This window comes from Acipenser ruthenus, chromosome 14, assembly GCF_902713425.1.
Source record: "Acipenser ruthenus chromosome 14, fAciRut3.2 maternal haplotype, whole genome shotgun sequence".
Taxonomy (NCBI): domain Eukaryota; kingdom Metazoa; phylum Chordata; class Actinopteri; order Acipenseriformes; family Acipenseridae; genus Acipenser; species Acipenser ruthenus.
The window spans coordinates 12,219,377-12,239,198 of NC_081202.1; the positions used below are offsets into that span (position 1 = coordinate 12,219,377).

General features: G+C 36.7%; 2 protein-coding genes across 5 annotated transcripts in view; one reads left to right on the forward strand and one right to left on the reverse strand.

Moving 5' to 3' along the window:
- LOC117419960 (transportin-3) overlaps positions 1–9,876 on the reverse strand; it is a 23,930-nt gene extending 14,054 nt beyond the window's left edge. For 2 of the 3 annotated variants that reach the window (XM_034033392.3, XM_034033391.3), the window contains exons 1-7: positions 8,993–9,198; positions 6,825–7,025; positions 3,167–3,240; positions 2,746–2,902; positions 2,208–2,351; positions 1,492–1,667; positions 433–571 (exon numbers count right to left, since the gene is read on the reverse strand). In XM_034033392.3, the coding sequence (XP_033889283.1) occupies positions 433–571; positions 1,492–1,667; positions 2,208–2,351; positions 2,746–2,902; positions 3,167–3,240; positions 6,825–7,025; positions 8,993–9,112 (1,011 nt within the window). In that variant the 5' untranslated portion in view covers positions 9,113–9,198. Of the gene's footprint in view, positions 1–432; positions 572–1,491; positions 1,668–2,207; positions 2,352–2,745; positions 2,903–3,166; positions 3,241–6,824; positions 7,026–8,992; positions 9,199–9,797 lie in introns of those variants that run through there. The other variant, XM_058985838.1, reaches the window with a different exon arrangement.
- LOC117419786 (ultraviolet-sensitive opsin) lies at positions 9,231–19,017 on the forward strand. Of its 2 annotated transcripts, none has more exons than XM_034032896.2 (6): positions 9,231–9,342; positions 15,111–16,016; positions 16,313–16,481; positions 17,085–17,250; positions 17,639–17,878; positions 18,286–19,017. In XM_034032896.2, the coding sequence occupies exons 2-6, from the start codon at positions 15,641–15,643 to the stop codon at positions 18,403–18,405; spliced, it is 1,071 nt and encodes a 356-aa protein (XP_033888787.2). In that variant the 5' UTR covers positions 9,231–9,342; positions 15,111–15,640; the 3' UTR covers positions 18,406–19,017. The 2 variants fall into 2 exon arrangements, with proteins under 2 accessions (XP_033888787.2, XP_058841824.1); XM_058985841.1 differs by having other exon boundaries at positions 17,639–17,713.
- The last annotated feature ends 805 nt before the right edge of the window (positions 19,018–19,822 follow it).

The following is a 19,822-nucleotide window of genomic DNA, read 5'->3' on the forward strand; positions in this document are numbered from 1 at the left end:
ACATTTAACACAATGATCAAAATATCCCTCTCCAGGATGAGATTGGCTTATTGCTCGCAAAATATTTAACCGGTTTCTTTTCTTTATCATTTGCAGGGCTCTGCAAATAAAACGAACAAAGTTAATTAATCGTGTGTCGAGTGTCTGTTATAAATTATGAGAGATGTCACCTCGTGCAGTTTGGGTGAGAGGACCACAAAGTGAAGCGGAGCGGTTATTGCTGCTCAAACTGTGTGAAATGACGTCTTGTACAAAGAGAGACACCCTACACTTTGCGTATTAACTTGTTATACATCAAATAAATGAAGATTGTACTCAGGAATAGTTTTAAAATGAAAAATATTTTTATTTTTGTACAACACAAGCGATTTATAATATATATATATATATATATATATATATATATATATATATTTTATATATATATCTTACTTCATACTGTGGGTGTCCTGCACAGATGAGCAGCAACTCTAGTGTTCGTAGATCTCCCATTCCTTGACCAGGACTCCTTACTATCGTCTCCAGAAAGGTCTCGCACAATTCCGTGAAAATGCGACAATAATTCAAAACTCTGCAAAAAAATATACACATTGCCTTGTCTTTGCCTACATGTGCAATATTCATCACTGCTTGTTACGCCAGTGTATTCTTAAAGTGTCTAAATCAAACCTGAACAGCTGTACTGTAATATCGGAGTTGCTGAAGATTTACTTGTTACCCAAAAGTTTTTACATGAACTTGAAGAACCAGCTGGCAGTATCTGTAAACAATTTCAAATGCATAAACTTTAAAAGGGTTATAGCTAATGAAAATTCCATAAAATCATACCTGTCATACACTTCCATTCGATTGTAGATCTCATATGTGCAGTTTTGACAAAAGTATATTTTATAGCAAAAATGCAATTTCATAAATAAAAATAAATATTTATCACATCGAATTAAAGAAAACTCAGGGGATGCAGCTGGTTGGATTGTCAGGAAAGAGGATGTTGAATGTAAGACACTCTCGAGATGAGCGGGAGCTTTGACCTTCAAATTCTTGGCTAGCAAATTAACATTCAAATCTTAGAATACAGCCCTAGCCATAACAAGTACTACTTTCAAAACGACACGAAACTAGCATTGAAAATGAAAGTGCATATATTAAATTAACTATAATTCTGTTAAATATAAATAGATTGCTTAATTAAGACAGCTTAAATAAATGTATTTTATATAGTAGTGTACCACACTTTTTCCACAGAAACACACCATTCCCTTTTTTTTCTTTTTTGAGCATTTGCACTCCTAAAATCACACCTGTTCTGGATGATCTATAATGCACAAACCTATCATAAGCTTTCTTTGTTATCCCTAATGTATTTTGCATATTGGCAGACTATAACTAGGTCAGCATGACAACTACAAGTAATAATGGCACTTGTTAATAGAAGTGTAATGCCCTGTTCACAACACAAATAAATATATATACAAATAATGAAAGCATTACTTGTCCAAGTCCTCCCGTGCCACAGCCATGTGGTATGCTGTCTCCAGCGTTAGGACCCCTTGGAATAGTTGCATTGCTAGGGGCAGGTTGTTGTCTACATTCTCAATGGCGTACAGAGATGAACACACACAGTCTGAGGCCGCCTCATGCAGGTTGGTGGAGGTATCGTCCCTTTGCTAGAATTCAAACACAAATATAATGATACTGACCTGAAACCTGTAGTGCTGGAGGTTAGCTATGTTATCAACTGAAATCTCAGAAAATTAAAGAACTAAAAAAATCCCCTAATTCAACATTCACAAATTGTTCTATAACTCACAAGTTACAGATAGTCTCAGGCTGATGCAGCAACAACCCTATTGGATTTATAGGCCTGTGCTCAGGTGAATGTGCATCATACAGCATGTATACAGGTCTAGGAAAAGATAACAGAGCAGTAACAAATTTGTTATATCAAGGTGTACATCATCTACCCCCAAATTGTATTATTTTTAGTTCAAGCCTCAAGCTATTAGTTATGCTAGTGTAAGTTTTTATTAAAAAGTTACTTTGTGCTAAAATTATTTTACAAATATCAACACAGGCCTTGTTCAGGTCTTTTTACATAACATAATAAAAGGAAAAAACAAACATTTTACAGGCGGTCAAAGCAGAGATTCAGAACCCTTTATGAAAAAGAGCCAAGAGGTTATTCCTCTATGTGATGTTTTACTTACCAGCACCTGGAAAAGTACAATAAGCAGCTGGTTATTTGCCATAAAGTTGCTGTCCAGAACACCAAGGTTGAACCAGCTCCCAAGGCAGCGGAATGCCTTTATCAGCATTTTTTCATTGCTCCCAGTTTTCTCCACACAGGACATCTGTGAGGAAAAAAAAACTTAGAGAAGGGTTCCACTGCCAACAAAATATTAAGAGTAGACATATTTTATAATGATGAAAGAACTCTTGAAGGACTGCACACATCAGATGACTTCTCATTTGAAGACCATTCCTAATTATTTTATGCAAATATGTTTAATATAAAACTATAAGATCACATTTGAAAAAGCTTCCACCTTTCTACTGACAAACATCGTCCCGCTTAAAAACACACACTTTATTCAATTAAAGTCAGGAACAGTTAATACAATTAGCAACACATCAAAATTAGCTAGCACAAAAGTTATCTTACCATCATATTTTATACTGAGGTGCTGAATGTAAATCATAGTAGACTGGACTAACTTCAGTGTTAGTGCCCATGTCTGTACTTACCAGTAGAGTTACAACAGTGCTTGAGTAGTAGGCCAGGTCCTCAATGATCTCAGTGCGGCGGTTGGCACCAATTCGCAGGGACCGACTGTGCACTTCCTCAGGCAGAACAGTGAGGATTTCAATCAGGAATAAAAGTGAGGACACATCATTGCTGTACCTGAAAAAGCAAACATGACAACATGATCACTGATGCCTGAGATAGTTCAGCATTCTACAGCACTGTGACCTTAGAATCATACAAAATACAGTACCATTCAAAAGAACTGATATTCACTACTGCAGGGTACTCTAAATTAAGTAGCTCTGTAATAACAATTACAATTGCCACTTCAGTCAGCATATATGGACCTCAATCCTCCAGTGTTAAAGTTGTTTAAATATGAAAAGTGTTGCGTGTTTATGCATGTACAGCAAGACTTACTTTTCAATAAGTGTGTGAACACATCCCTTCCAAGATGCCATCTGCAGGGCAAGGTCGGCTATTGCTAGAGCAAGCTGGAAAACAAGACATATGGACAAATTAATTATGAAATATGTGCTCAGCTTAATCCCACAAAAAAAAAAGCAGTACCTAAAAACTATATAAATTATTAAGGACCTGGCTGAAACAAGGTCCTGGTCTGTCTGTAATGGACTAGAGGAGCCACAGATTCAAGATTTTTTTGTTTTTTTATTTATTTTATTTATTTATTTCTTAGCAGTTTTGTTTCTTGATTCGCCTCCAATTAGATTACAATTCAATTTTAACACTACTTTTGCAAAAACAAACAATATATTGGATTTATCACAGGGCATAACTGATTTCGGGTAATCGTTTATAAATTTACATGGAAAACACTCTCAAAAGCATACTTTTCACAAATTAGGCATAATAAATATGTTACCATCTTATCAAGATTGTAATGAGTAGAATATATTATCTAGTACAAAATGTGATTATATTGAATCACATGTTTAGCGTTACTTTTAATTTCAGTTTGGTCTTTTGACAACACATCATTAAGCTTATACTATTATTCTAATCCTTAAGATAACTGAAAATATTGTAAAAGTGAAATCAAGATACTGAAGGCACATTTGGTCCACAGTGTCTTGCAATAAACTGGCTGTCAAGTTAAATGAAAATGTGCAGTATTTGCATATAATTTGAGTTGGATCTCATTTATCTGGACCTGTCAAGGCCATAAGCTGAATAAAAAATGTACGTAGTTGGCCGCATATGCAGTTATTTTTTCAATGTGAGATATGTATCATTCATATGGCAGTAAATGGTTAATTTCTACAGGACAACGCCAGTAATAGAAATTTGAGAGAATATCATACAACTGTGTCAAACTTATGTAATTAGACCTAGGGTTGCCGAGATTTTAAATCACGATACAAGCTGAACAGAACATTACGATAGCCTGATAAATGACCATGTGGATCTAGAACCGACTTTTAATTTTTTTTTAAAGAAAGTAACTGTTGTATTAGCTATGGCTGTCATATTAGGTCAGTGGTTGAAGTCATCAAAAAAATTGATTGCCAGCTCTTATGTTTACATGATACCATTTACTTACAATATTAAACACATCACAGTAAGCACATTGTCATACATTTTAGATATTTCCAAACCTTTCTTTTTTTCATTACCACAATCTGAGCCAAATTTAGTGAATGGCATTTTTTCTACTGCAATCAGATAACCTGCAGTACATTTTATTTTTAATTAGTCTTAAAAAAAAAAAAAAAAAAGAAAATGTACCCAGTAGTAAACTTCCTAATTGCAGTCCCAAGTATTTCTATGTATTCTGCTTTCTTTTTTTGAGAAATAAACTGACCATGACCCTGCTTTAGTACAAAACTCAAGCTACGTTTACTGTTTTTCATTATGGTGATGTTTGTTTGGTTGAAGAGATTATCAGCTCATCATCTAACTAGAGAAGTTGCTGTGCAATTAGGCCAAATCATCCTCAAACTCCTTAATGTAAACAATGTAACCAAATCTATATTATATCTGGGATAGATGTGGCTACTAAAGAAGATGCAACAAATTGATGCAAATATTCATTTTAAGATACATTTTTACACACAGTACTCACACATATTTGGTCGTCATCACAACTGTTGCATGAAACTGGGTTACTGTATTGTGCTGGTGTCGATACAGTCTGGACTTCCAGGCATTTGTGTTCAGTCAGATTTTTACCGTCCTTCTCGCACTTCAGTTTACAGCATGTGATATGCAGGGTTTTTTTTTTTTTTCTCTCATCTCAGACCAACATCATAATGCATTCATAAATAGACATGTTTTTAAAAAAGACAGTCGCCAAAACAATGTAGTCATGTTAGCAACCATTTAAGTCATAGTCTGGAGCCCTGCATGATATGAAATATGTGCTCGGTTTAGGCCAGTGGTACTCGTGTGGGTGGCTCTTTCAGTGATGCTGCACAAACTGATTATTCAATTACTCGGATTGGGCTCCCCACAGAAATCAGGTGCTGACATTCAGGTGAGGGTCATTTGTGTTTATTGGGTTAATTTACCATTCAAAGTGAAACAACTAAAGAAGCATCTGCTTGGATTGGTGTGGGTTGCTGATCTCCAGCGTCTACGAAAAGCAGCAATCATCACAAATTCAAGTAGCTGTTTCTTCATGCGTTTCACTTTGATTGTTAAATTATTATCCCAATGAACACCAATGGTCCTCACCTGATGTCAGCACCGGACTCCTGTGGAGAGCTCAATCCAAATAATCAGTTTGTGCAGCTCTCTTCAGTACATCCAAATGAGTACTTCATTGAATACACTGGTTCAATTAAACACGTGTTTGGAACAAGACCTTGGACTACTCAATTCAATAGTAGCTGCAACAAGGTTCTTGTGTGAAATTTATTAACAGTCACTGGTTTATGTTTATGTTTCCGGTTACATGGGTAGGTAGGCAATAAAAAGTTTTTCTTCAGTTCCTGGTCAATAATTACATCTATATTATTTGTATATACATACAGCATAATAACAAATAAACTTTCCAAATGTATACTTTTGCTATCATTCAAAATTTTCTAACTATAATCTTAAAAACAATCCCTTTTTTATAGTGTCATTAAAATGCAGGTGCACTCAAGTTGATGTAACAGATTTACAACACCACATAAGCTCCCCTCACAGGAATGCTTACATATGCAAACCCCTCACTGCTACTTACTATTCGTCTTGGAAAAAACAAATTTATAATGTCTAACTTTGATGATTCTGTTTTATTTAAACCGCAAGTACTATCCACCAAAAAAAGGGAAGCAAGTACTATCCAAGGGTCCAGTGTTCAAATATTTCAGAGCAGTTTCATTGCTCAGATGCAATTTAGACACGTGTGACGGGCATATTGAAGACAGATGGGATTTTTGCACGAGGCGCAGGAGATGTTTGTCTTTCGGTCCTTTGATGGACAAATTGCGCACCTTTTTCTTTCGGATTTGGGAATATCATCTGCAGGGATTGGAACAGCACACAGAGTTCTGAGAATATACGCTGTAAGGGAGCGGAGTTTGCGAGATACTTTGTGGTTGGTCATTCTGCACTCCATAAAGGGACAAGCTAGGGCTTTCACAAACGCCTTGAGGAATTCAGCGCGTGTTAGACTCTCATACCCACCTGTGCAGAAACTCAGAGTAGCCAGCCCAGCAAGAACGCCACCATACAACTGGTTCTGACTTGACATGAAACTATTAGAGGGTACAGCGAGTGGCTGCGCTTAGCAGAAGAGCAGTGGGCATTTTGACAGTGCTCTGGGTTCACAGGAACCGTGGACAGTAGTTACAGGTTGAAAGCAGTTTTTATACTTCTAAAAAGAATGCCTATTAGAATCAAAGGATTGATTTTTATCTCACTAAATCTCTATTGTCAGTCATTTACAAAATGTAATTATTGTTACAGTCGAATGAAAGGTTCGGAATATGGATGCTAATAAAAACATAAGGCATCAAGTAACTGGTAGTCTCATTTGTCTTCCATTAAGACAGGACACTGACAGATCTACCACCAGGGTTTTAACTTGCTTGACAACAACAAGCAATATTGTGTTATCATGCCTTACCTGAGTGACAATGACAGGAGAGAGGTCCTTTAGGTTCTGTATGTGTGACAGCAGTGAATCCCTCAGGGAGATGTGCGTTTCTGCTGGAAGCTCATAAAATGAGGTCTGGATTTTCATCTTCATTGTCTGTGCTGCGAAATAACAGGACTCCACGTCTTGTTTTAGTTGCAGGAGCTGATCCGCTATCTCCCATGCATACATCTAGGAGAAGAAATTTAGAGATACAACAGATATTTAAAAAATAAATATGTATTTTAGTCTTTTATTCAATATAAATTTGAGATCTGCTATATCCAAGTTCAACTGCTGGTTAAGCCACACAGCTCTTCTTGAAAAAAATATCCATAATAAAATCAACAGAACTGTAAAAATAGTTCAATATGCTCTTAAGTTAGATCAGCCTCTTATTACCATTACTCTAAAATCACAAGGTAACACTGAATAACTACTGTATATCCTCTCCACCTTAAAAAACAATGACATTATGCTGTTTGCACTTAAGGTTATGGATCCCTTTCTAAGTTCTGTCCTGCCACTGATATACTGCATGATCCCAGGAGTAACATATCCTCCTTGTGCCAGAGGATCAATCTTGACCCCACATTGATTAACCTTACTTATATTGTCATGCAAGACAACCTTAAGCTTTTGGTTTGCTAGTTAGCATTTACTTAGCATTACCTTCAGAATTCCTCCCATTCCTATGTACTGTTAGATTTTAATTATGTAGTAATTCTAAAAGAAACTCATTCAAATTGTGTGACTAATGTTTTGACTAGAAGCATCTTAATGTTTTAAAAAAAAGACAAAACGTCTGTATAAGTGTTAGATTTTCTATCAATATAAATACTACACACGCAATCCAGTAATATATTCAATGACTTACAAGTGTAACCCTGGTATAAGGGTTAATATGCTTTCATTCAAGATATTTAATACCTGTAATACATTTTCACTCATCATATTAGTAACTTCGAGAGTCAATATGACGATTTGTGACGCCTGTGCTTGGTCACTAGGTGCGTTAACTAATTGATCGTCTCAGAGGGAGCATTTCTTAGCTCACTCGGATTACTGGTATAATCTGCTCCGTTGCTGATCAGGAGCTAGACTGAGCATGCCGTCAAGTGGGTTCTTTCACTCAGCTACTCACCTAACGCACCAATGGTTTATGATAACTGAATAAAATAATAACGTCTCCAGCGAAATTTCCCTCGGACGTTATTGTAAGAAAATTGCAAACTGAATGGAATTACAAATGCATATGGCCACCGTGTTCACCTAATGTTGGTGACTGTGCTAAAATTAGTATGGAACTCCAGCCTTGATTCTGTGCACTGAAATACACCGTCACAGAAAAAAAAGCTACAAAGATACATTTAGTTTTTTTCAGATTTCCGAATTTAAAACATTTACACAAAGAAAAAATGCATTTACATTCATATACATATATCTGGCGCGCAAGACTGAGTTTCGCTTGCGACTTTAACTTGCTCCTTTACATTAAATCATAATGTTTTACAACACTTCCTGTCGGTGCCTGCCCATCAAATGCGGAAATATAAATGCAGATACTGTCATGCAAACAGTACATTGCCGAAAAACAGTGACACTTCAACCAAATATTTTATCTGCATTATTTTGTTCAAAACCACGTCAAACCCACCCTACCCGAGAAATCTAGATAGCACGGTCGCCTAATTTTCAACACAAATCACATGCTTATCTTAACATCCGAGCATGGTCAGCACGGATCATTCTGTGTTAGGATTGTAAAGACGGCAAAACATGTTTTTAAATATAGAAAATGAACTAAGTCACAGGTTTTGTGATCGCATTTTTTTTTTTTATTAAACCAAAAAATCCTCACGTTGATACAGGCACCGTAGCTTTTTGCTTGGCTAGGTCCCCCTGGAATATAGAGCTCCCTAAAGACTTAATTCTGTGTTTGTATTTACAAAAAAATAGAAATAACCTTTTTGTGTTCACAAAGGTTGATAAATAAGTGATGATCTGCCCCCTTTAGTCCTTACAGACTTAGTTAAGTGTGTTAAAATATATAAAACAATTAGAAATAAAAGTCAATTTATTCCACTGTTTCCTTGCAGCCATACATATATTTGGTAAAGGCCGCATTAAATCCCCGGAGTTTCCCAACCCCTCCTTACCGATCTCTGCAGTTCTCCGAGCCAGACAGAGGCTCGCTCTTTGCCGGCGGGGTCCGGGTCGTGATAAAGAGCCTGCACGGCCTGATAAACCAGCTCAAGGGACGGTTTGCCACCCTCCATGCCACCCCCACGTTATAAGAAATTAAGACTAGTTATTAACAATATACGTGTTCTGTGCGGGAATGCTCAAGGATTGTTGTTATTATATTTATTCTGACCGTTCATTCACTGCTTCGACCGCCATCTCAAACATACAGGAACCCAGCGTGTACCTGGAATACGGCCCGTCTGGAATCAACTCTAGGAACTACACTCTCATTACACAGTGGACAAGGGGAGCTTTCTTTGAGGTGACACACACTTTAAAATGTTAAAGTTTGAAGCGTGCCATGTTTAATATTTTGAATAGTAAAATATCTTTGATTAATTTAATGCCACTGTCACTGTAAAACTGGGTGAAAAATGTTGGGTTGTGTAATTTTTATTTTTACAAAGCAAAATGTGTTGCGTTTTCTGGCACAGCCATTTGTGTTAATTTATTATTTTTAAAAATTATGGTGGCACTGTCAGAGCGGCAGTTTCCCGCAATCATGTTGAATTTTAAAAAGTCAAATTTGTTTACATTCCTGAAAAGTTGTTTTAGATGCACAAACTTATTCTTTTACTTGTATTGTAACACTTGAAATGTATTTGCTTACGATTGTAAGTCGCCCTGGATAAGGGCGTCTGCTAAGAAATAAATAATAATAATAATAATAATAATAATAATAATAATAATAATAATAATAATAATAATTATTCCCACCTAGTCAGACTGGCATGTAGGTGATGCAAAACGACAACTCTTAAGACCTTTGCCCACTGCATCCGTTCCGTCATTTATCATTCGTCATCCGAAGAAGTCGTGAGTCAATCCATTGCACACTATGCGTTAATATCGTACCTCAGAGCGCTGATGTGCAGTTGAGAGTTTGTAGTAAATATACCTAGTAGTTTAATACAAAAATAAATACAATTCAGTTGTTAATTCTTAACTTTGAACACCCCCAAAAATTATTAAATGTGGTATAAACTTAATGATCAGGAAACGCTGATCATAAACCACTTTATTCTTTAGTGCACTAAGGAGGTTAAAATGTTTGCTAATTATTACGTTTGTACTAGATCTGCAATAATGTTGTTACGCAATACATAATACAACCCCCCCCCCCCCCCCATGATATTACACAACTGGATACAGTTGTCATAGCATCAGAAACCATATGACCAGTATTTTATTTCAACACCCGCTCCTGTAATAAATATATCTAAAAGTTGGGAAGCTATAGCAATCAGCTACTGAAAATGCTTCATATGACCTGTGTATGAAGCCAGAAAGTCCACCACTTTCATGTACTGCCCCTCTTTTCTGATTGTTAAGCCCTGGCTGCTTGCACTGTCACGTATTAGTAAGCCCTGATCTAGAATATTGTGTTCAGTTCTGGTCACCTCATTACAAAAAGGATATTGCTGCTCTAGAAAGAGTGCAAAGAAGAGCGACCAGAATTATCCCAGGCTTAAAAGGCATGTCGTATGCAGACAGGCTAAAATAATTGACTCTATTCAGTCTTGAACAAAGAAGACTACGCGGTGATCTGATTCAAGCATTCAAAATTGTAAAAGGTATTGACAATGTCGACCCAGGGGACTTTTTCGACCTGAAAAAAGAAACAAGGACTAGGGGAGATTAGATAAAGGTGCATTCAGAACAGAAAATAGAAGGCACATTTTTACACAGAATTGTGAGGGTCTGGAACCAACTCCCCAGTAATGTTGTTGAAGCTGACACCCTGGGATCCTTCAGGAAGCTGCTTGATGAGATTCTGGGATCAATAAGCTACTAACAACCAAATGAGCAAGATGGGCCGAATGGCCTCCTCTCGTTTGTAAACTTTCTTATGTTCTTCTGTTCTTATGTTCTTATGCTTCTTTCTCTGATATGTGTCTCACAGTTTAGGCCATTGTTTCTTTACTTTGTCGACTACAATTGAATTAAAAAGTATATGCTTGTAATAACTTATACTGCACAAAATTCACGTGTTTATATACACTATCAGTTCATAATTTCATGTTTTATAATACATATAATTCACGCCCAAGTCCATGGCAATGTCTTTCCATGTTTTCTTTTTTTTCAAATTCAAAATTCCAAAAAGCTTTATTGACCATTAAATAGAGCATAAAATGTAAATGTGTCTTCAGCTTACACCATGGCTCAGTACAAAAGAAACATACAACAATGTGCACACAGCATCGATAAATAACAATCAATAATAAGGAGGCTGTGTGGTCCAGTGGTTAAAGAAAAGGGCTTGTAACCAGGAGGTCCCCAGTTCAAATCCCACCTCAGCCACTGACTCACTGTGTGCCCCTAAGCAAGTCACTTAACCTCCTTGTGCTCCGTCTTTCAGGTGAGACGTAGTTGTAAGTGACTCTGCAGCTGATGCATAGTTCACACACCCTAGTTTCTGTAAGTAGCCTTGGATAAAGGCGTCTGCTAAATAAACAAATAATAATAGCAAGATATTTAGTGACCAAGCTATTCGAGATGGGTGAAACAGGCAATGAATGACCCACAAAGGTGTATGCTTTGAATACAGTTTCGGATTTGTACTGATTATAAAACAACAATAATTATACTATGCTCAGCAAGGATATTAATTATTGACAGGTAATATAGGCCAGACTGTAGCAACAACTAGAGGGTGCTTGATGCTGCCAAGAGTCAAGGCAAGTACATTTGACACCTTTGTGTAAAAAAAAAAAAAAAAAAAAAAAAGGTGTTAATTGTGTTGAGGTTCAATGCTGGGAAAAATAAACAATATACACATTGTGTACCTCAGGTGGTTAAACACTGGAGAAGTATGGTTTGACACATCGCAATTGCTGTGTTTTGAAGCAAATGCTGCAGTTCTAGTCAGTGGTTTGACATAGAGCTGCACATCTAATCTATGGACAGACATTTCTAGAGGTGTTTAATCAGTGTTTGTGCTGTGATTTTTGTATTGTTTATCAATGTGGTAGTGAAGGCTAATGTCCAGACTACAGATGCCTTAGACTGCACATAGTCGAAAAACCTGAGATACTGTAGGTGTTTTTAGCAGTCTATCAAACCAGGCTGACAAATTATTCCTGTGTGGGCGGACGTAAGCCTTGTTGAATAAAACTGACCTTGAACATAACAAGTCAGAGTGTGTATTCCGAAGAGCCCAGTTTTAGCTGCCTCTCTCTCTACGAGCTGGTCTGATGTAATGGGCTTGCACACAGGATGCAATTCCTGCCATTGTTAAAATGTTGACCATCTTTATTACTGGGGTTGTGCACATTTTCATATAAACAATTATTTTTACAGTGATATCTAGTGCTTTCACCTTAACATTTGCCGGTACAATTATTCAATCTTTACAAGTAATTGTTTTATTTTTAAGTTTCATACTCTGTAGAGTGAATACAAAAAAAACGAAAAGCCTTAGAACAGTTTAAAAAAAAACACTGTACGCTACATCACTTAATTTGTTCTCAGTGTAAACAACATGTACAATATATGTTCTACAATTTCAACATTTTATATACGTCTCAAATTAGGCATGCTTAGGTCAATCTGAATTCTAAATGGGGGCTAGAGGCTAGTGCTGGAGACTCATAAGACTAGACTCATAATAAAAATAACTGATGCAATTCAACTGTAATACTCAGCTGCAAGGATATTATTTAAAGATAGTTCATAAAGAATTAATATAGACTCATCAGAATGTCTTCTAAATGTAGTATGAGGTTTGGTGTCCAAGTGTTGAAGCAGGAATAAAACTATATATTTTTTTTAATGAAAGAAATATATAGAACTTTATTTACATTTCTGCACACTTTTTCGTTTATGCCTGTGTAGTAAGGCGTCCCTGATCAAGGCTGGTCTGCGCCCTTGAAATAGTAATCCCAGACTTAACTACTGCAGTTTAGCACTCTCGTGCACTTTTATTAATTCTCCAAAACAAGCACAGGAACACATACTTTATTTAAACAGAACTCATTAAGAGATTAGATAAAGGGGCATTCAGAACAGAAAATAAGAGCCACTTTTTTACACAGAGAATTGTGAGGGTCTGGAACCAACTCCCCAGTAATGTTGTTGAAGCTGACACCCTGGGATCCTTCAAGAAGCTGCTTGATGAGATTCTGGGATCAATAAGCTACAAACAACCAAACGAGCAAGATGTGCCGAATGGCCTTCTCTCATTTGTAAACGTTCTTATGTTCTTATGTTCTTCTCAGAACCAGTTATTGAGGAAGACAATCCAGTCACATTAAAGAGGTGAAGTTGAATAACGTTTTGCAAAACAAAAAGAGTGTCAATATGCATTCATATGAATGCCTTTCAAAAGACTAAAATCACAGTCAAATATCCAATATTTGATATTAAATAAACTATCATGATAACTCTTCTAAATGCAGGCCACAAAATCTACAAAGCAACACAAATTCCCACTGTAGCTATTTAGTTAGTAGTCAGAAAAGGATGGAAATTACTTGCATTCATCACAAAATTATGTGTGGTGTACAATTGAAGCAACAAAGTGACAAAAGAAAGTTAAAAGAGAGTGAAAAAATAAAATCTCAAACCGAATTGCAACAAAAAAAGAAATGAATCCAAAGTGACAAAGTGATAGAACAGAATGAAAGAGGGGATACTACATGAGACAGAGAGGGGGAGAAAAAGAAAGAGAGAAAAGATGACTGAGGGGAGAAAGCAGGCAGAAGAAGCAGAGGCGGTGAAATAAAAGGCTGAAGAAACGGGGGGATGATGAGTTGGAGTTAGCTGGACTAACTCGCCATCCAGAAATGAATTTATTAGATAGAGCAGGTAGTTTGTCCTTAATCCCTCTGTTATATCCCCAGGTTTGGGGAGTTAAAGTGCTCTGCTTGGTAATCTCATTTTAGGATTACAGTGATCCGTTCTCTGCAAGGAATTTCTCAACTCTGCTAATGCTCTCGATAGGAGGGCACTAGGGAGTAAATCCAATCACACTCCTTACTGTGGAGTCAGGTGCATGTTCCTATGGCATACTTTACATATTGCATATATCTAGAGGAGAGCCTCTCCAATTGTGAGGAAACTTGGTAAATACCCTATTTAGCACAAGTAATTATTGTTATTTTAATCTGAGGTTATATGGAGGCTGTCTGTCTTTCTGACTGCCTTTCAGTATGTCATAGATGAGTTTCACATATATCTATCTGGATTCTGGACTGATACGGCTACTATTTCATCTATCAACATAGATCTACTGAACTTGTTAAATTGTGACAAAACTTGCCAAGGACCTTAAATACAAGTTATGAATGCATCCTAATCTCTGGCATTATGGAGGTTGTCTGTCTGTCTGACTGCCATACTGCATTTTTTAATTTGAGTGTGTCGTATTCATGAGGTATATAGAGGTCGTCTGTCTGTCTGTCTGTCACATTTACATTTTTACATAGTGACCCTCCTATCCAGTTCTGATGAAAATGACATTCCTTAGCACAAGCTATTAAGAGATTTAGAATCTGAGAGTATACGGAGGCACCCTGTCTGTCTCTCTTCATCCATATGTCACACAACATTTTTACAGATATATAGAGAAAAGTGCTTATTCACTTGTGATGCAACTTGGTCTGAGCAAGCTACTGAGAATATCAGAATCTATGATTTATTGCTGCTATAATTTAGAATTTACTGGTGTGGCAGGTCTAAGAATAAATGTCTTCTGTATGGTGAGGATTTATTAATTCTCCTGAGAATGATTGCAAAATAGAAATTCCTATGAGCCTGCTGAATGGGTCTGTGTGGTTTATCTTATACTCACATTATAGTTGCTATTAATGTGTATGCAAGACTTGAATCAATCAAGTCATCTACAGATCCCATCTGCAGCTAAAGACCAAGTGCAAGAGAAGTGATTGAGGTGCTAGGGCTAATAATAACTGAAATTGCTCATGAAACATTACGTTGCCTTGAATGATATAGATGGTGTTTTCATCACTGCTGTTTACATTTTTGTTTTTCTTTTCTTTAATGGACAGTGTTTTCTTTCCTCTGCAGCTGCTAAACAGACACAGGAAGCCACAACTTGTGAACATTAGCTGGCAGATTTGAATTCTGAGGACGTGCCAGTCACAGGACTGTGGACAGAAGATCTGGAATACACATCCATATTAATTTCCTTTCCTGCTTCATAATAGGTGACATGTACTGTATTTACATTCTCTAGTTTTGTTTTAAGGCTCCTTAAATACATTATACACAACTTTAACTGTAGGGTCATTCAGGTCTGTTTTGCTTTAATGTTATTGGCTTAAGTATCTACTGGCTGTGAAAGTAATTTGCTCTGTCAATGACGTCAAATAAGATGTTCACCAAAAACCTCATCTCAACCCTTTACACAAACGGCTCAAACTGGATTCCTAAACAAGATTAGCATCCTAAAAGAGTTTAAATGACAGAAGGCAAGGTTGTTATCAATCCTTAATCCCAAACTTTGTTCATAAGAAGATCAGGATTTGAAGCTGATCTTCAAATTACTTCTAAGTGGTTTAGGACTTTATAACAGGGTCCCTCCGAACTTCTCGTTCATGCACAAGACAAGAAAGGGTGGGCTGAGGATGGCAGGGGCTGAAGAATTTTACCTCTTCGAAAACATATCCTCAGTGGGTCCGTGGGATGGACCCCAGTACCACATCGCCCCAAAATGGGCATTCTACTTACAAACGTTATTTATGGGTTTTGTGTTTTTTGCAGGGACCCCTTTAAATGCCATTGTGCTCATAGTGACAGTGAAGTACAAAAAGCTACGACAGCCACTCAATTATATACTGGTCAATATATCCTTTGCAGGTTTTATATTTGTTACCTTTTCAGTATTCACGGTATTCGTCTCAAGTTCTCAAGGCTACTTTGTTTTTGGGAAGACAATATGTGCGATAGAGGCATTCCTGGGATCAGTTGCAGGTAAGAATACACAAGTTCATTCCTCTTTACATTCTACATTTCTCCTTTTACCTTTTCTTTGTTACCTTTTCTTTTCCAGATAAGTGGTGGTTGTGGTTTCTGTTATTAGTAAGGCTGGATTAGTCTACACAATCAAGCCTTAAATTAGGACCGACTCCTAGACTCATACCTAAACAAAGCCTAAAATGAAGCTTTGCCAAGCATAGTGCTGAAGGAATATTGAAGCCATTTCACACTTGCTTTGTAGAACTAGTCAGTCCCCAAGGTTATCAGAGTCAATATTTTGTGTTTTACAGGGTTGGTGACAGGGTGGTCTCTTGCCTTCCTAGCCTTTGAACGATACATTGTCATCTGCAAACCCTTTGGAAATTTTCGCTTTGGCTCCCAGCATGCCCTGATGATTGTAGCAACTACCTGGGTAATTGGGTTAAGTGTTGCACTGCCACCATTTTTTGGCTGGAGCAGGTACGTTTTATGTTCCTTAGCAATTTTATAATCGTAACTCATCATTTAATTTAAAAAAAGGCTCAAAATCTACAATAACACACATTTGCCAAATTATGAAGTGAATACAATAAATTGCTAATTTAAAGAATATAAATATTTAGTATCTGATACAGGGGGCAGTCCTACTTGATTGTTAAGCGGGAAAAAGATCAGTGTAATACTCATACTGTGTAGACACATATTTACATTGTTTGTTTGAGGGTGTGTGCTTTAAACACAGTTTTTTATGTGTGTTATTCAAAAATAAATTGCTGTTAATTGCATACTGTCTTCTTCAATACAGCAGTTTTTATATTTTGTCCTATTCATCACTAAGATGTATTAAATATATTTTTGAGTTTCTTAAAAATCGATAAAAAAAGTTGTACAACAAAAAGGACTTTACCGTGTTTGCTTATATAAATTACTTCTAACCGAGGATAATGATCATCAGTGATCTGAGATTATCTGTGAGGTTTTGTATTTAATAATCCAGTTAAATACATTTTTGTACAGTTCATATTATAGGGCTATGGCTCAGCTGACTCTTGCAAAATGCAAGTCTTTCAAATTGTGTTTCAGATACATCCCTGAAGGCCTTCAATGTTCGTGTGGGCCTGACTGGTACACAACGGGCACCAAGTACAAGAGTGAATACTACACCTGGTTCCTTTTCATCTTCTGCTTCATCTGCCCACTCAGTCTCATCTGCTTTTCATACTCACAGCTTCTTGTAGCTCTCAGAGCAGTAGGTGTTAATTTCAGTTGATGTTCATTAATTGGGGAGCAAACCACTGCTTCAAGCACCTCCAACAAACATCCTTTGAGGCAGCTGAGACAACTGCTTGTTCATTTTTTTTCAGCACTCCCTGATAATTACAATATTTTTTGGCAAATTTAAAAAAATGACTCTGATTCCTTTTAGAGTAAAATATGCTGTTGGGTGCTGAGGAATATATAGTAGAGGGGAAGTACAATTTGTATTATACATTCCTTTATCTGTAGTTATTCAACTATATATAGTACCAAGCTTCACCCCTTTATGAATGAGACTTAAGTGTGGCTGATATCAAAGGACTGCAGTCTTCTCCCACAGATTTGAGTTGTAATTGAGTTTTTTTTCACCTTGATTCTAGGTAGCTGCCCAACAGGCTGAGTCAACAACGACGCAGAAGGCTGAGCGTGAAGTCTCCAGGATGGTCATTTTCATGGTGGGCTCATTTGTTTTCTGTTATGGCCCCTACGCAACACTTGCCATGTATATGGTAAATAACAGAGGGAATGATCTGGATCTGCGTTTGGTCACCATACCGGCTGTGTTCTCAAAGAGCTCCTGCGTCTACAACCCACTCATCTATGCGTTCATGAACAAGCAGGTAGTATTCACAACAAACAGGATGCCTTTCCTGCAGAAATTAACTCTACTCTTCCATTCTGATCTTTTATGACTTTTACTCCTAAGATATTTAGTAGTATGTGTGTTTCATTGAGAAGTCTTTTTAGTGTAAAAGGTTTGTTTTATAACAAAGTTTCTGTTTAGTATTACTATACATCTTCCTTTAGCCAAAGAGCAGCATGGAATACATTTCATTTTGAACTGAAAAATTTACACTTTAAAATCTCAATGTATCTGATATCTGAAGACATGTTCTTGCTATGACTATGTTTATCCCCAACAGCCACGGTTTAATTGAAATGTTGTACTGGTTTGAAGACGAACCATCCTGTACTTGGGATGAAAAAGAATGACATGTAGTATCTTTTCACTTGTCTCCGCACACAGTTCCACGCCTGCATCATGGAGACTGTGTTTGGAAAGACCATGACAGATGACCCAGAGGTGTCCAGCACAAACAAAACCGAAGTGTCATCTGTCTCCTCCAGCCAAGTCAGCCCCAGCTAAGAGGGAAAAATCTTCCATCACCAAGACCACGACTGTTTTTCATCCTCAATGAGAAATAGAAGGGAAATGTCAATAGAACAAAAACCTGCTCAAATACTGAGCTGCTTTTCATATGGTTCCTGTACTGTAGTCACAAAAATGAATAGCTAGCGCTGCTTGGGTTTCAAATGTAAGACTTCGAAGACTTGTCTATAAATTTTGCATCAGCACCAATATTTAAAAAAACAAAATACAAAACAGCAGTATAGATACTGCAGTGTCAACCCACAGATATCTGACTTTTGTTATGTGCACTTTTTGAGGACACTAAAGGCTGTATTTTCATAACCACATATACCAAATGTACAAGTTAAATAAAAAAGCACTAAGACAAATACCTTTTTGTATAAACGCCTTTAGTGCTGAAATGCTTCTCAATTAAATTATATTATTATTTGTTTATTTAGCAGACGCCTTTATCCAAGGCGACTTACAGAGACTAGGGTGTGTGAACTATGCATCAGCTGCAGAGTCACTTACAATTATGTCTCACCCGAAAGACGGAGCACAAGGAGATTAAGTGACTTGCTCAGGGTCACACAATGAGTCAGTGGCTGAGGTGGGATTTGAACCGGGGACCTCCTGGTTACAAGCCCTTTTCTTTAACCACTGGACCACACAGCCTCCAGTGGTTTTCTTTAACCACTGGACCACACAGCCTCCTTGAGAATAAAGTAATGCATATAGTGGTACAGTATGCAAACAAATGTAGTCATTAAGGAATTGCGAGGCACACCATGCACTTTCGTCTTTAAATTCAATGTTATATTGTAATTGATTTTGGGATCAGTAATATCTATGTCCACTTGACAGATTAAAAAAAAGGCTTCATTATTGTTGTTGGACAAATAATGTTATAAATAGCCTACATGTTCAGTTTATATTCTAAAACAAGACAAAAAATAAATAAGAATTAATATAAAAACCTGGTAAGTTTATGTTACCAATAGTTGTTGATAAAAAGAAATATCCCTTACAAAAAAAAGTTACTAATTTTAAATGTAAAATAAACATGTCTTTGTTAATTCATGACTTATCTGAATTGGTTTTGCCACTGTATTTAACTCGGCAAATCAAAAACTTGTTAAAAGGTTTTCCCTATTCGAAAGAGCATTTTAATTACCTTGTGTCATAAGCTTGTACATTTTCTGTACATTATTGTAATACTTTACTCCCAACTGCTTTCAATGCTATACTTACTGTAGCTTGTACTATGCATGAATAAATGTTTACCTGAATTATATGTTACAATCATTTTTATTCAATTGGTATTTTGAATGCTATATATCATCTCCTGAATAACTGATCTGAATAAGCAAGGACCAGAAACATACTAAACGAAAGGTGTTGATAGGTTGATATTACTTTGGTTTGTTAT